The following is a 14265-nucleotide window of genomic DNA, read 5'->3' on the forward strand; positions in this document are numbered from 1 at the left end:
TCCAAATTCCTAGACCCAGCACACAGTATCTTACTGTGCTGGAGGGGTTACATAGTATCCCCTGTGTCTAAATACTCATGTAGCAGTCAAATGCTACCCTTTCCTATCAAAATGGCTGGTGGCAGTGGTTTTACGAACTAACATGATTTTTCCCGACCGCAAACACAAGTAGATAAAAATCGTGGGAGCCATGTTTTTCAAGATGGCGGCTTAAACCCCTTTTGTTTAAAAAAGTCCCAGTCTTCTTTTTTCGCTGTTTCTTTTTGGAGGGGTCTTTCTGGAGTTTCTTTGTGCGCCAAACCAGGTTTGGTCACTTTGTTTGTACGCCTTTGGCGGGCTTCAGGACTGTAGACTTCCTCTGGCGCTAGGGTGTCTGGGGTGGGCAGGAAGTGAGGGAGGTGCCTAAAACTCCATGCTTAATCTTCTAGGAGACCCAAATGCACTCTGGGTGATTGGCTGGCTGACTGTCAGCCAAGGACAGCCACCCTGCTGGGTGAATGGCAGCTAGGCTGGAATGAAAGGGAGACAACTGTTTAAAAGGCAAGTCTCTTGGACTGGAAAGCAGTCGACCACTAGAAGGAAAGAACCGAAGATGAGCTGGAAGAGTACGGCTGCTGCAACTCCTGGACCGTTGGTTTGCCTGGTGAAGCCCTGCTGCAGGGCCAAATTGCCAAGTTCATCTAGACAGAGAAGCCCTTCAAGGACAACTTCTTCCTTTGAGTTGGTGGGACCAATCAACTCGTAAGCCACCTGGGTACCATTCTCGGAGCTGGTTGTGTTTAACCATGGGGAAGGACACAAGCTTGTGTGCTTGAATACAGCTTCTCGAACTGAAGATCTTCCATTTTCCAGCTTGTTTGACCAGTCCCTGCGCAGTGTAGGAATCCCCCAACGTCCTCCCTCTTGTCCCCACGACTGAGGCTCAGGAACAGCGAGATCTGCAGGAACTACCAGGAACCAATGTCTTCAGCTGCATCCTTTTCTTCATATTAAGGTACTGTGCCAACCTGATGGAGAGAACTTACCTCTCGTGGTGAAAGTTCATGGGACTTTCCCATCTTGCAGGCCTAATCAGCTTGTGACCCAACATGATTCTTTCGTACAAACTACTTCTGAAAACTTTGGCAAAGACTTTACCATTTACTGCAAAAACTGCTTTCCTATCTACGACACTAGACAATTGATTTTGGCCTAGGTCTATTGAACTGAATTGAGTCCTCTAGTGAACAAAAACTATTTGCACTGCCTAAGAAAGTATTTGTGATCTATTCGATTAACTTGTGCCTTTTAGTCCCATTCAAAGTAACTGAAATGCCATTTCGCTCCTATTTCAGGGGAACCTAATTTACTCAATTATTATTTTGGTATTGAAGTGTTTGTGTATAATTTGCCTCCTTCTAGTAAAATGACTGTAATAAATTAATAAGTGTTTTACCAAGAAACCTTGAGTGTAAGTGTCTACTTGAACCACTGTGATTGTAAGACCTCTAACATATTTTTACTGCTCACATTCCCTCCTGAGATAAGCCTGGCTGCTCAGCTCGCTACAAAAAACTGTGTTGTACAGACTTATACCAAAGGTTGGTTTTGCTTACACCTGTAGTCCTAATTGTATTTTGTGGTCCCAGAGGGTACTGCATGCAATTCTGCCCAACACAATGTGACTCAGTACAAATCACATAATCGGTCAACTGAACAATATCATTTTGTGTGAATAGTGGAACACTTATTCTAGGTACAGTAAATACCTATAACTAGTTTTTTGACAAGTTATACTAGGTGAGTAAAACCAAAGGATGTAATATTCAATTACATGTGCTTTTGAGATCAGTGAAACAGATTGAGATAGGCAGTAACTCTGGTAATTTATTTTTGGATGGCACACAGCTTACTCAAGGTAAGTAAAAACCATATACATTTTTATCTCACAAGGTGTCTAGGTTAGATCTTTCCCAACTATACAAGTGACGTAGGACTTATAAGGGACAGTTAAAACCCCAGACTCCCGGTTAGATGGCACAAGGAAAGTAAACCCTAATTTTACCCTTTAATGAATGACTGTTATTCTAGGTAGGTAACAACCGAATACAGACTTATCCTGCACAGGCTGACAGCAAGTCAGGGGAAGCAAGACTCAGTTGGACACTAATACAATTATCCTAACGGGACTAATCTGGTGATACCAACAGTTGGAGGACACTCCTACAATTACCCTGCAGGAATAATCGGTTGAAACCAAAACATTACTTTTGGGAAGAGGCACAACCTAATCGCAGTAAGAGTAATATACCTTCACATCTACTTTTCTATTAGAATGGCAAAACAGTTTCTAAGGTAAGAAAATATGTTAACCTTAGTATTGAGAATAGTGCATCACACATCCAAGATAAGAACTTTTGTAACTGTTCACTCGGATAGTTGCCAACCAACTCTTTACAAGTAAGTAACTTTGAAACACTTATTTTCTTTTCTAGGCAAAAGTCCCAATCCCTTAAATCTTTCCCTTATTCTTGCAGCATGAGTGTTCTCGGTGGCAGAAGGCAAGGGGGATCAATCGGATCTAGTGACCAACAGGCTGTGTCGGGCTAGGTTCTTAAGTAGCAGAAGTAGAGTTCCTTAGGAAGACTGGGCAAACAGGCGAGTACTTAAGAGTTAGAAGAGGCTCCAGGGGCTTCGCAAAAGACACCCTAGCAGTATTCTAGCAGCGAGACTGGGTGCACTGGATGAGAGGCCTCCCCTTCACAGAAAACACCCAACAGCTAGACAGAAATCCTAAGGCTTAAGGTAAGTACATACCCAAGTCAACACAGTACCTCAGCATTGAAGATTTTGCAGGAGGACTTCAGAGTCTGAAGCCAAATACCCGGTCAGTGGATTCCTTGTCATGGTGACTGAAAACAAGACCTCAGAAGGAACTTTGTAGCAGGGATCGATAAAGAAGGCTCTAGGCAAGGTTTTCCTCACGACTGAATGCGGTTCTGTGGATTTGGCTGCTTTTCAAGGAGCACAAGACAGAAAATCGCAGTGGAATTCTCGTCACAAAGGTCCAGCACTCCAGTAAGGTGACTTTTCTTACTATTCGTGTCTCTGGAGATCCACCAGGATGCCCACGAAGTTTCAGCGAGATTCGGAATTCGGAAGATTGTGCATCGCACCATGGCTTGAGGTCCAGGGGTATTGCAGCAACACATGGCCGCAGCAGCGCGTGGGATGGCTCAAAATGCAGGTCTTCTTGAGTCTATTGGGTCTTGCCAGGCTCTGAGTCGGGGTAGTCGTTTTCGGACTCCCCAGGTCGATTGGAAAGAAGGGCTACAGCAGGCTCTGGTTACAAAGCAGGCTCTCGGGTCACTGGAAATAGTTTCAGCCCATTTTTCTTAATCATCCTTCGGTTTTGGTTCCAGTGGTCGACTTCTCTTAAGATTCCAGGTTTGCAGTATTTAACAGGAACTAAAGCACATCCCCTCCCTGCATTTTACAGGAAGGGGTGGTCTGGTTGTTCGTTCAAGACAGCCAGCCCCCCACTGGGATTTGTCCCCATTCAGGCAAGGAGGAAGACCAAGGGCAGTGGAGTTTTGGGCTCCTTCTTCGCTTCCTGCCCTCAGACAGGAGCCAAGGCGGGGAGTCAAGGGGACTCCCGCTGAAGATGGTTCACATAAAGGAATTTCCTGACCTGGATGTCGGGGGGGGGAGAGGGGGGGGGACACAAAGGACAAACACTAAAATGGTGAAAAAAGACCAGGGCCATTTTGGTACAATGAGCACCCTTGGGTGCCTTTAGTGCCTTTTTTAATGCTGCTATGAACACAGCCCACAGTAAAGGTGCACTAAATTAATAAGTTAATCACTGCCACCAACCATTGAAGGTAAGCTTGTCCATGTAGCAGAATTGTTAGTTTTAATGTGAAAGGGGATACTTTGTATATCCCCGGCACTCGACATAAGGTGGGGTGTGCTGGCTTCACAGAATAAAATGTTAGTGATCCAAAGATACTTTCTCCAGGATGGGGTCTGGCATGGATTCATATGCTCATGAATATGCCCCGTCTGTGTTGAGCAAAATTGTATGCAGTACCCTTTGGGTGCACTAAAACAACCCTGACCACCTGGCAATAGGAACCCAACCTTTGGTAGAAGTCTGTACCGCGCAGGTTGGTAGCGTGTTGAGCAGCCAGGCTTATCTCAAGAGGGGTCAGTGTGAGCTGTAGGGGAGTTGCACAGATTCAGTGACAAGTATTCAAATAAACGTGCACACACATTTTCAATTTAAGTCAGTTTGAATAAGCCTTCTTCAGAAGGGAGCAATATAAAGCAACACACATACTTAAAAAATACACACTTAGTTTTCTAAATCAGCAAATACCCATTTGGGATGGCTCGCACACTACCTACACCCTCGGGTGACTTCGATAGCTAGGGTGTTGTGGACATTAATTTCACTGTTGCATTTAGAATCTACTGAGTATCAAGAGGTTCTTAGAATAAGAGTTCACACAATTGTCAACCAGGTAAGTATTTTCAAAAAACCCCAATGCAAAGTCGGTTAACCCTTTCCTGGCGGGAAGGCAAAACACATAAGCAGAAGAGAGAAGTCATTCAAGGAGCCAGGCCAGCCAATGTTAAGTTAGCAAAAGTCAAGGTAATAAAAGAGCACTTCTAGCAGGTAAGTCTTGCACAATGTTTTAGAAATCCTTGTAGCAAAAGTAGAATCAAATGTAGGGTCACAAGCTGTTAGCCCTGTGACTAGTAGAAGATGCAAGCAACTCTAAAAGAGCAACCGAGACAACTCGACAGCCAGGAACCGCAGTGTTGCTATTTGCGGTAGACGTGAGGAGCTGAAACACTGAAGTGCCACTTGTTTGAAGTTTGCCGGTTGGTGACCGTCCCACTGCAGGAGTCCCCAGCCGTCCTCCCTCTTGTCCCCACAACTGAGGCCCAGGAACACCAGGATCTGCAGAGCTGTACAAGAACAGAAGCCATCTGCTGCACTTTTCTTCAACCTAAAGGTACTGTGCAGTCATGGCAACCTTACTTGTCCTCGTTGGAGACTTGTCTGGGTTACTTCTGTAGAGTTGCTAACAGCTTCTTTTCCTCACAAGCCTAATCGGCTTCTGCCCCTACTTTGATTTCGTCTTACTCTACAAAGACTTCTAAAACATTGTGCGAGACATTTACTTAACTTCAGTTAACCTTTACTTTTGCTAATTTAACATTGGCTGGCCTGGCTCCCCGAATGACTCGCCTCTGCTTATGTTTTTGCATTCCCTCTTGGAAAGAGTTAACTGACTTTGCATTTTTTTAAGTACTTAAATTATTAAGAATTGTATGAACAACTATTATTCTGAAACCTCTGACACTTTTCTCAATTTTCTAAATGCAACAGTGATGTATTAATGTCCACAGCACCCTAACTATTGAAGTCACCTGAGGGTGTAGGCAGTGTCTGTGTGCCATCCCAAATGGGTATTTGCTGATTTAGAAAACTGAATGTGTATTTTGAAGTATTTTTGTGTTGCTTTATATTGCTCCCTTCTGAAGGCTTATTCAAAATGACAAATTGTTCAATCAAACTTTGTGTGTAAAAGTTTATTTGACTACTTGTCACTGTGAATCTGTGTAACTCCCCTACAGCTCACGTTGACCCCTCTTGCGATAAGCTTGGCTACTTGACCACACTACCAACCTGTGTAATACAGACTTATACCAAAGTTTAGGTTCCTATTGCCAGGAGGTCAGGGTTGTTCTGCACCCAAAGGGTACTGCACACAATCTTGCTTAACAATATGCAAAAAGTAGATGCCTATGGAGTTGGTCAGACTCCAAAAACAAAGGAAACACATAATCCAGATTGGGGCAAAACACATGGTGATAAAAAGGGCTCATTCCAGGGTTAAAATTAAAGACCAGCAAAACAGCTGCGGGTCTCCAAGGTCGAAGGGAATTAACACAGATGAGAATTCTCTCCAAGCATAAGGTCTATGCTTTGGTCTGTGAACTTTAAAGTTGTAACGCTCACCTGGTTCCCACGGAGGCGCGGGCGTGGTCTGGACGGCAGTGGCCTCTTCGAAGGAGATGTTCAGCACCCTGAAGATGGAGTGGGCTGGGTTCCCCAAATCTGGCTTGTCTGGCTTGGATGAATACCATTCTGTGAGCGAAAAGGAAGGGTTAATACTCTGCGGGTTTTGTGTTGATCTCCCGTTCCCCTTCTCACCCTCCTTGCAACCCTTCTGTAATTCCCTGTGGAGACTCACCTTAGGGATTGAGAAGGCGAGCTCTCCATCCTGCTTCTGATGCAGGGGCGCGTTGGGATCCAGTTACGTCACTGGATAGTAAGTTCGAGTTCGCTGTTCCGGTAAGTACCGTAAATGTTTATGGCAAGCTTGAGTCTAAACTGTTCCTCTTCTCTTTTGCAGGTAATGGAAGACTCCGGGCTGAGGGCGGTTTCCGTCAAACCTGATTTCAGGTGAGTTTTGGTGTAGGCCCACTACTGTCTTTTCCTGTCTCTTTTTCCTTAGGGGCCGGAGTTCGAGAATGCAGAAGAAATGGAGCCAGCACGAAGCAGAAGCGGAGGCCGACCTGTAAGCAGGTAAGTTTTAAATAGTTTGTTTGCTACGGTTCTTGCATTCACTAATGTGATGTTTGCTTTTTCCCCATAGGGGCCGGGGTGCTGAAATGCCCAAGGAATGGCATCGACCCGAAGGTAAGAAGAATTAGCTTGGCAGGTAAGTGCTTCTTGGTTATTTTCCCCTTCTCACCTTGCTTTCTTCTCTTCGTCTCCCCGTAGGTGCTGGAATGCTGCAGGAGATCCGGATGGGCGTCGCAGAGCCGAAGGCGCCACGTGCAGGTAAGAAAAGTGTGCCAAGATGTATGCGACGCGGTGAGTATTTAAAATGTCTTCTTGCAGGAACGTTGGCGCGCTGAATCTGGAATGCAGCTTTAACAGGTAAGGTTTGTTTTCACCTGTTTCTTCTTCCCTTTTCTATCCTTGGGTGTTTCCAGGATGCTGGCAGGCGTGGTCGAGGACTGGAGCAGGAGCAGGCACGGTGAGCGTCCAGCTGCTATGAGCAGAACAACGCGAAGCGTGGTTTGCTGTCTGGGCGTGGCTTAAATAGCCTTTCAAGTAGTCCCAGGTATGTATCTTTCCACTGAAGGTATGTATCCTGCCACCAGCCACACCCGTGTGGTTAAGTAGTCCCTTTTTCATCTGGAAGTTGTAGAATGATCTGCCAGGTAAGGAAATTGCAGCATTGGCTGCCAGGTAAGTTTGCACCAAACACTATTCCTTCCATATCTTGTATGAGCCTGGCGCCGATGGTGCCAGGACTGTTATCCCTTATGAGCCTGACGCCAACGGCGCCAGGACTGAGTCCAAAGAGCCCCTATCTGGGGTGGCTGGGACTTCCCTAGTATATATGTTGCCTGCCTCTGAGGGTGCCGGGCCCTGTCTGGCTCCTTGGAGGTGGGCATCATGACGAAAGTAGTCTTTTTTAGAATTGTGATTGTTTAATGTGATCGTACTTACTCCCCCAAGATTTATTGGGGCCTGGTTGTGTTGAAATAAACCATTTATTTTTTTGCAATACATAGTGTTAAAGTATTTTTTGAACCATTTGTTTTACAATTTCTTTGTACTGATTCTGCAGTGTCCTCTCCCTCCTAACATAAGCGTGACTGCTCTGTCAATGCTAACCTGAACTCGGGTGGTACAGCCTTAAACTAAGTGCAGTCTTGTATGTCAGTTGACTGGATTTCCCCTAACTGTGAGCATAAGTTATGGTGGAAATGTTTCAGAAGGTAAACTGCACTGCGGATAGGTATCATAGATGAACATGTTGGAGGAACATTCATCAAAGAATATTAGAGATGAGTAATTGTTGTTTTCTGGAATCCTGGACAATTTTGAAGTCCCTTCGTCGGTTTCCTTTTCCCTTCTCGTTTTTTGTTTTCATTTTGAGTGGCCAACAGGACACCTGAAGTACCCTTGCGATTTCGTCCCTTTTTTCTTAAGGTATATGGTATTGGGTTGCACCTAAGGTATAAGTCCCAGGAATGCCACTTGAGCTCTCAGGTTTGCCTTGGTGATTCGATCACCTTTCACAGGTTTATGGGAGGACCCCAGTGGCAGGTAGACTTAATTTTTTCCTTTACTGAATTGCAAGAGCTTTTACTGTATTAATAGCTGTACCTTTTTGGTAGCTTCTTGTGGGTACCAGTAGGTTTTTCAAATCCTGTTATCACCCATTTTGTTTTTAGGACTCCTTTGTTCAGGGTGACCGAGAAGGTAGGCTTAAGGATTTTAAAACCGATCACTGTGAAATGATTGGAAAATAAATACCTACTGAGAAACGACCAAATTTCTTTTGCTTGACTGACTTTAAAAAAAAATTATGCAGATAGAGACCCCACACTCCCTGGGCCACTTCCCTGCCCCACTTCCCCTTACATTCACCTATACCCTTACCCCACATCTGTATATTTAAAATGTACAAAAATACTTAACAAATTCGAACAAATATGATTTCTCATTAGTTATTTTTGTATTCGATCATTTCTGCAGATACTGTTAGAACCAGGCATGCTCTTTGTGAGCCAACAATAGCGACCTCCATCTTGGTCCTAACTGTTTTATTGTAGTATAGGTCCCTGTGCTCCCGTAGTGGTGGCTTTGGCAAAATGGCAGTACCAGTCACCAACCAGAATGATTGCTCATCTGACCTTTTGTCCCCCCAGCCCCCTTAAGGGATTGGCTGGCTTTGGGCCAGCCACTTTCTTTAACAGTATTTAGGCTTTTATGGCACTTTCTACTCTTGTGCTTTGTTCCTGCAACTTGGGAGGTGGCAGGTCTGCGGACCTGCTGAAGGAGTTTTGCCACAAATGCCTGCTGGTTTTGCCTTTTTAAACGCTTTGTGCTAAGTGCAGTGGCTTGGGCCTATCCCGGTTGGTCTTTTTTTCTTTTCTTAAAGTCCAGTCTGGGCTTCTTGAAGACTTTAAACTGTGTGTGCTGGGTTTAACTCCTCACTCGAACACTTTTCTGGCCTGTTTACCAACACATCCTGCCCTTTTCCACCCTGATATACTTGGCTGTGGGTATCAGGACATAGGAAGGTGCTGCCAGCAATTGTCCCGGTCCTGTTACAGTTTAATGCTTTGCTGCCTTAATCTTCTATCCACCAATTTGCCTGGAGTAGTCTTTGCTGGTTCCCACATCTCCCTGCATTTTTCCTCACTGTGACGTACAATTCTGGCTTGAAATCAGATGCTGTATGATGAACCTCTGCTTTCATGAATGAGTCGCTAGCATCTCCTAATGTCTTTTTTATTGCTGAGCCCACTCTTTGAGAGTTTGACAAGAATGAAGTGTCAATTTCCATATTCTGCAACTAAGGTGGGCTCACACCCTTCCTCGGGGTGGTTCTGAAAATCTATTTTAAACTGCCAGTATGGTCGCTACTGTGGTATATAATGCTGATAATGGGACAAACTTTGCTGCACCCTTGAAGCCAAAATGTAATTACAGCTGCTTCCAAACTAATCCACAACACCAGGTCAGGGACATATAATCACCCTGTGGCTGCATTGGCGCATTTGGAAAGCGCCACTGTCCTAATGGGCCTATGGTCAATCGGAGAACAGCACCGCAAAGGATTACAGTGGCAAGGCAATTCAGTAGGTCCTCTCGCCACAAAAATAAGGCACAAGATGAAAAATGCAAAAAGCCTAGGGTGGTCCCATAAAATGTAATTCTGCCCTTACACAACCCCCCCTTAAAAGCTGTTGCCTTTAAATGTACATGCCTAGATTCTCCAAGGTGCAAGATAGTTGAATCACACAATGTGTTTTTAAATTAAGCAATTGACTAATCTATTTTCCCAACAGAAGCCCGAGAATACATCAAAATATCATTCGTCACGGGACTCTGAATACCAGACCAAACGATCTAGGGATTATTCCCCTCCTCAATATAAGGTAAATGAATGTGACTGTTTCTGGAATCCCTGCTTATTTTTTTGATTTCATTGGACATATGTGGCGCCTATACACAAGTGTTTCCAGGCACCCCAAGACAAGATGGGTGACGGGGGAGGAAGGGTGGTTTGGGGGGTGGAGAGAGACACATGAGAATCTAGAACAAAGACGGTTATATTGGCCATGTGACAATCCTAAGGAGTAAGTGCAGGGGGGGACGGGAAGCGGGAAGAAGTGCAGAAGTGGGGTGCGCCCAAGGGTTGGGACAGGCAAGTGCCAGGCAGGCGAAGGCAGCAAGTGCCAGGGAAATGTGTGGAAAGGGAGGGTGAGTGTGGTGGACAAGAACCAGGTTGGGCTAGTCTGTGAAAGGGCGTGTTGGGGGATAATTTCAATTTCTGTGCCCCCTTTAACCCTAGAGACCCCAAGCTCTTTTGCTGAACTCGGCTTTTTATTTTTTACTCGCGAGTGAGAAAAAGGTCCCACTCGGATGTTTTCCTGACTGTGATTTTCTATGTTCCTTACTGTTTTATGGATTCTGGTAAACTCCATAGGCATCTGTTTTTGCATTGTGACAAATGGCACCCTTTGTGCAGTGCCACTGAGTAGTTCCTTGCACTTTTGAATTTAAACTACATTTTCTTGGGTGAATTCCTGGTCCCAAGAATAGTAAGATGACCCCTCTTACTTAACTTTACTTTATGGGCCAAGCACACACCACATGTGGAGTGCTGGGGGCGGGGAGGTGTTACTCCTTGAACCCATTTCTCATGTAACATTTTGTTAAACTAACTCACTTGAATGGCTGGTGGCAGTGTTTTATTTTTGTCACATGAAATTTATTGAAAAATCTCCATAAACAATACATAACCATAGATCACTAGCAAACGGCAACGTCAAGAAAAAAAATGCCCAACCCTCCTCCTCCCGCCCCACCCCCGCTCATACAACCGTATCCATGAGGACAGTGGAGAGTCAATCATTATACACACATCGTGACCAAACATGCTATAGGGGCTTGCATCATCAAAATCTTGGAGAACCTCAATCTGAGTAGGAAGATCATACATCAGAAGCCCTTCGTACATCACATGCCTTAAAGTCTCATTGATTCAGTCTTCGTGGAGCAGCACTACCATCCGAACTTGCAAAAATGAGGTCATTGTGCCATGCATGAGCTGAAAGTTTTTCATATGTAAATATCGCCCAGAGTTTAGCCAGCCATTCTGATTTGGAAGGCACCCTGCCACTTTTCCACCTTTGGGCCAGAGCGAGCCTCCCAGCCCCTAACATGGCCTGAACCATGAACCACCCTCGGGAGAACAGACTCCTCTGAATCTGGGACCGGAACACCAAAGAGGAAAACGGGGGGGTTGTTGGGTAAGGTCTGCGCCATAGATCTCCTTAATCATCCATGAAGCTCCGACCAAAATATCTGAATCGCGGGGCATCCCCACCAGAGGTGAAACAAGGACCCAAGCTGACCACAACCTCTCGGGCACAATGGAGGGATTCCCGGATACATTTTAGCGAGCTTAACTGGTGGGAGGTGCCATGAATGCCGGATCTTGAAGTTGTGTTCCATAGCCGCTGTGTAGCGGGAACCAGAAAAGAGAACCTTAAAGATGAACGACCAAGTAGTCATCTATTTCCCCCTCTACCCATCTCTCCCACTGCTTCTTGAAGGACTGCTTGGGCTCCACTTCTGCTGTAACTAGGGCTCTATAGATATTGGAGAGGGATCCTTCCTCGATTAGGAGTCCATAAACACTCGTTCAAAAGGTGTGAGGGGACGGGTTAGATCATCCACCCACCGGGGATCTGTCATGATCCCCTTCACTCGTAGTCGAAAATCGATCTGTACATCTCCTAGTGCCTCCACTAGACTTCGATGAATACTCCCTGCCGAAACAGCTGATCCGCCCGCTAGAGTCCCCCATCCTACCATCTGAGTCCGGAGATTCCTCCTGCCCAAAACAGGGGAGCGCACACCGAGAACAGAGGTGAGGGCCAGGAGGAAAGACTCATATCCTTGTTTCTCCAGAGCGACCACAATACCGACAGTGGGGTGCCTTCAAATTGGGCTTGAAGGATTTATACCCACGGCCCACAGAAGATCTGACTTTTCTAGGGTGCACCTGGGTGTCCTCAATGTATGACCAATAGGTCTGCATCTCATCTCTAGAGTGCTCCAAGAACACCATTAGCTGAGCTGCCTTGTGATAGTCGGAAATCGGGTAGGCCAAATACGCCATGAGATTTAGGAAGGATTAAAGTCCCGTACCCAACTCTTGGTTATTTCCCTTTCCGAATAAACCGTAGGATCTCTGAATGGAGGGATTTAAAACACGAGTCTGGAATGATAACGGGGAGAGAGGAGAAAAGATAAAGCAGCCATCTCAACTGACACCATCCGGCCGAACCAAGAATGAGGGGGGACCAGCGTCGGAGATCTGAGCAATTTGAGCCAAAACGGGGGGGGGGATTAACTTCAAAAAGGCGAGTTCGGTCTCTCGGGAGAAGCACTCCCAAATAGGTATGCGCTCGCTCAATCCTAATTCCCTCCCATCCCCCCCCCCACACCACCGAATCAGCGTTGCCCATAGGCATCAAACATGATTTCAATGTATTGATCAACCCAGAGAATGATCCGAAGGCGCGAATCAGGGTGAGTAGGTTAGGGAGCGATTGAGGGAGATTGGTCATGTAGGCCAGGACGTTGTCTGCAAAAAGCGACAGCTTGAAATCTAGGTCCCCACAGCGGGCCCCCTCTATTCCCTGATGAGCCCTTATAGCTATGGCTAGGGGTCCATCGCAAGAGCATATAATAATGGCGAGATTGGACACCCCTGCCGAGTACCTCTAGATAGGGAGAACTGAGCCAAAGTCACCCCATTAACTGCCACCCTGGCCGACGGGCCATTGTACAAGGCTGTGATCCACCTACAAAATCTCTCCCCGAGCCCCATCTTCTGAAGTACTTTGGTCATATAAGCCCACTCGACCTGGTCAAAGGCCTTCTCTGAGTCCAGGGACAACAGATAAGCCTCCTCCCCCGAAAGGGCAACCTCGTGCATCAAGTCCAGCGTTTTCCTGACGTTATCTCCTCCCTGCCTCCCCGAGATAAAACCCCACCTGGTCGCCATGAATCAACGACGGGAGAAGATGGACTAGCCGATTTGCGAAATGTTTGGCCAATATATTCACATCCGAGTTAAGCAGGGCGATGGGGCGGTAGGACTGGCACTTTCTCGGATCTTTCCCTTCCTTAGGGATAACGACAATACAGGCAGAGCATGGTTTGAGGGAGCCGCCCCGACTCCAGGACACCATTAAAAAGCTTAGACAAGAATGGGTTAAGGGCATGGCTGTATGACTTCTAAAAAACGACCGTGAATCCATCATCCCTGGGGTGGTACCTGATTTCATCGAACTAAGTGGCGATCACCTCCTGGGGAAAGATGGGACTCTCCATGGGGTCAGCTGATTCAGGAGGAAGGCATGGAATTGGCAAGGCCTCTAAGATTGTCTGTCAACCCCTGACCCCTTATATTCTGTTCTGTACAGGAGCTCGTAGTACCGATGAAATTGCTCGGCTATGCCAGGGTCATCCCGGCAGCACCCCCATCAGCAAGGATGAGCGAGTCCACCCGCCTACTCTCCCTGAACTCCTGAAACCTCCATGCCAATAATTTCTCAGCTTTTTCCACTTTCTCCCTGTATTTTTGTTTAAGGAAGCAGAGTTTCCTTTCGGTGTGCCCCACAAGGAGAGACGTAAGCTTCGATTTTAAGCTGAAGTTCAGCCCACTTCTCTGGAAACAACTGGGACCTTAATTTGCCCCCCGGTTGAATAGCCTCAATTTTATCCGCAAGGAGCCTTTCCTCTTCACCCCTCTCCCGTTTCCTCGCTGCTCCCATCCCTATGAGAACACCCCTGATCGTGGCCTTGAAGGCCTCACAGACCCCTTCCAAGCCCACCTGCCCATCATAGTTGAGTTCGAAGAACTCTTATGGCAGCTAGAATAGACTGGGCTAGCTACTTGTCCTTCAACAGATCATCGTTACAAGTCCACCTCCCAGGCCCTGGAACTCTAAGGGGATCCCTAATTGAACCTTCACCATGTCGTGGTCAGACCAGTCATCTCAACCTTTACTTCCGAGATTCTTTCATGCAGCCATTTATCAACAAAAACGTAGTCAATTCGGGAAAAAGACAAATGAGGTTTCGAAAGTGTATAATCGTTCCTGACCTTCCCGCTTCGAGTGGGAGTCTGTAAGCCCTAACTCTTCATTAGTGCTCTGGAA

General features: G+C 46.2%; 1 protein-coding gene across 1 annotated transcript in view; it reads left to right on the forward strand.

The window, feature by feature from the left end:
* The window catches only part of LOC138497270 (uncharacterized), a 385925-nt gene that overhangs the window by 284646 nt on the left and 87014 nt on the right, over window positions 1-14265 (forward strand). The window contains exon 12 of the mRNA XM_069620617.1: window positions 9874-9963. Within this exon, the coding sequence (XP_069476718.1) occupies window positions 9874-9963 (90 nt within the window). The remainder of the gene's footprint in view (window positions 1-9873; window positions 9964-14265) is intronic.

Source organism: Ambystoma mexicanum, chromosome 5q (assembly GCF_040938575.1).
Source record: "Ambystoma mexicanum isolate Mex_15411 chromosome 5q, UKY_AmexF1_1, whole genome shotgun sequence".
Taxonomy (NCBI): domain Eukaryota; kingdom Metazoa; phylum Chordata; class Amphibia; order Caudata; family Ambystomatidae; genus Ambystoma; species Ambystoma mexicanum.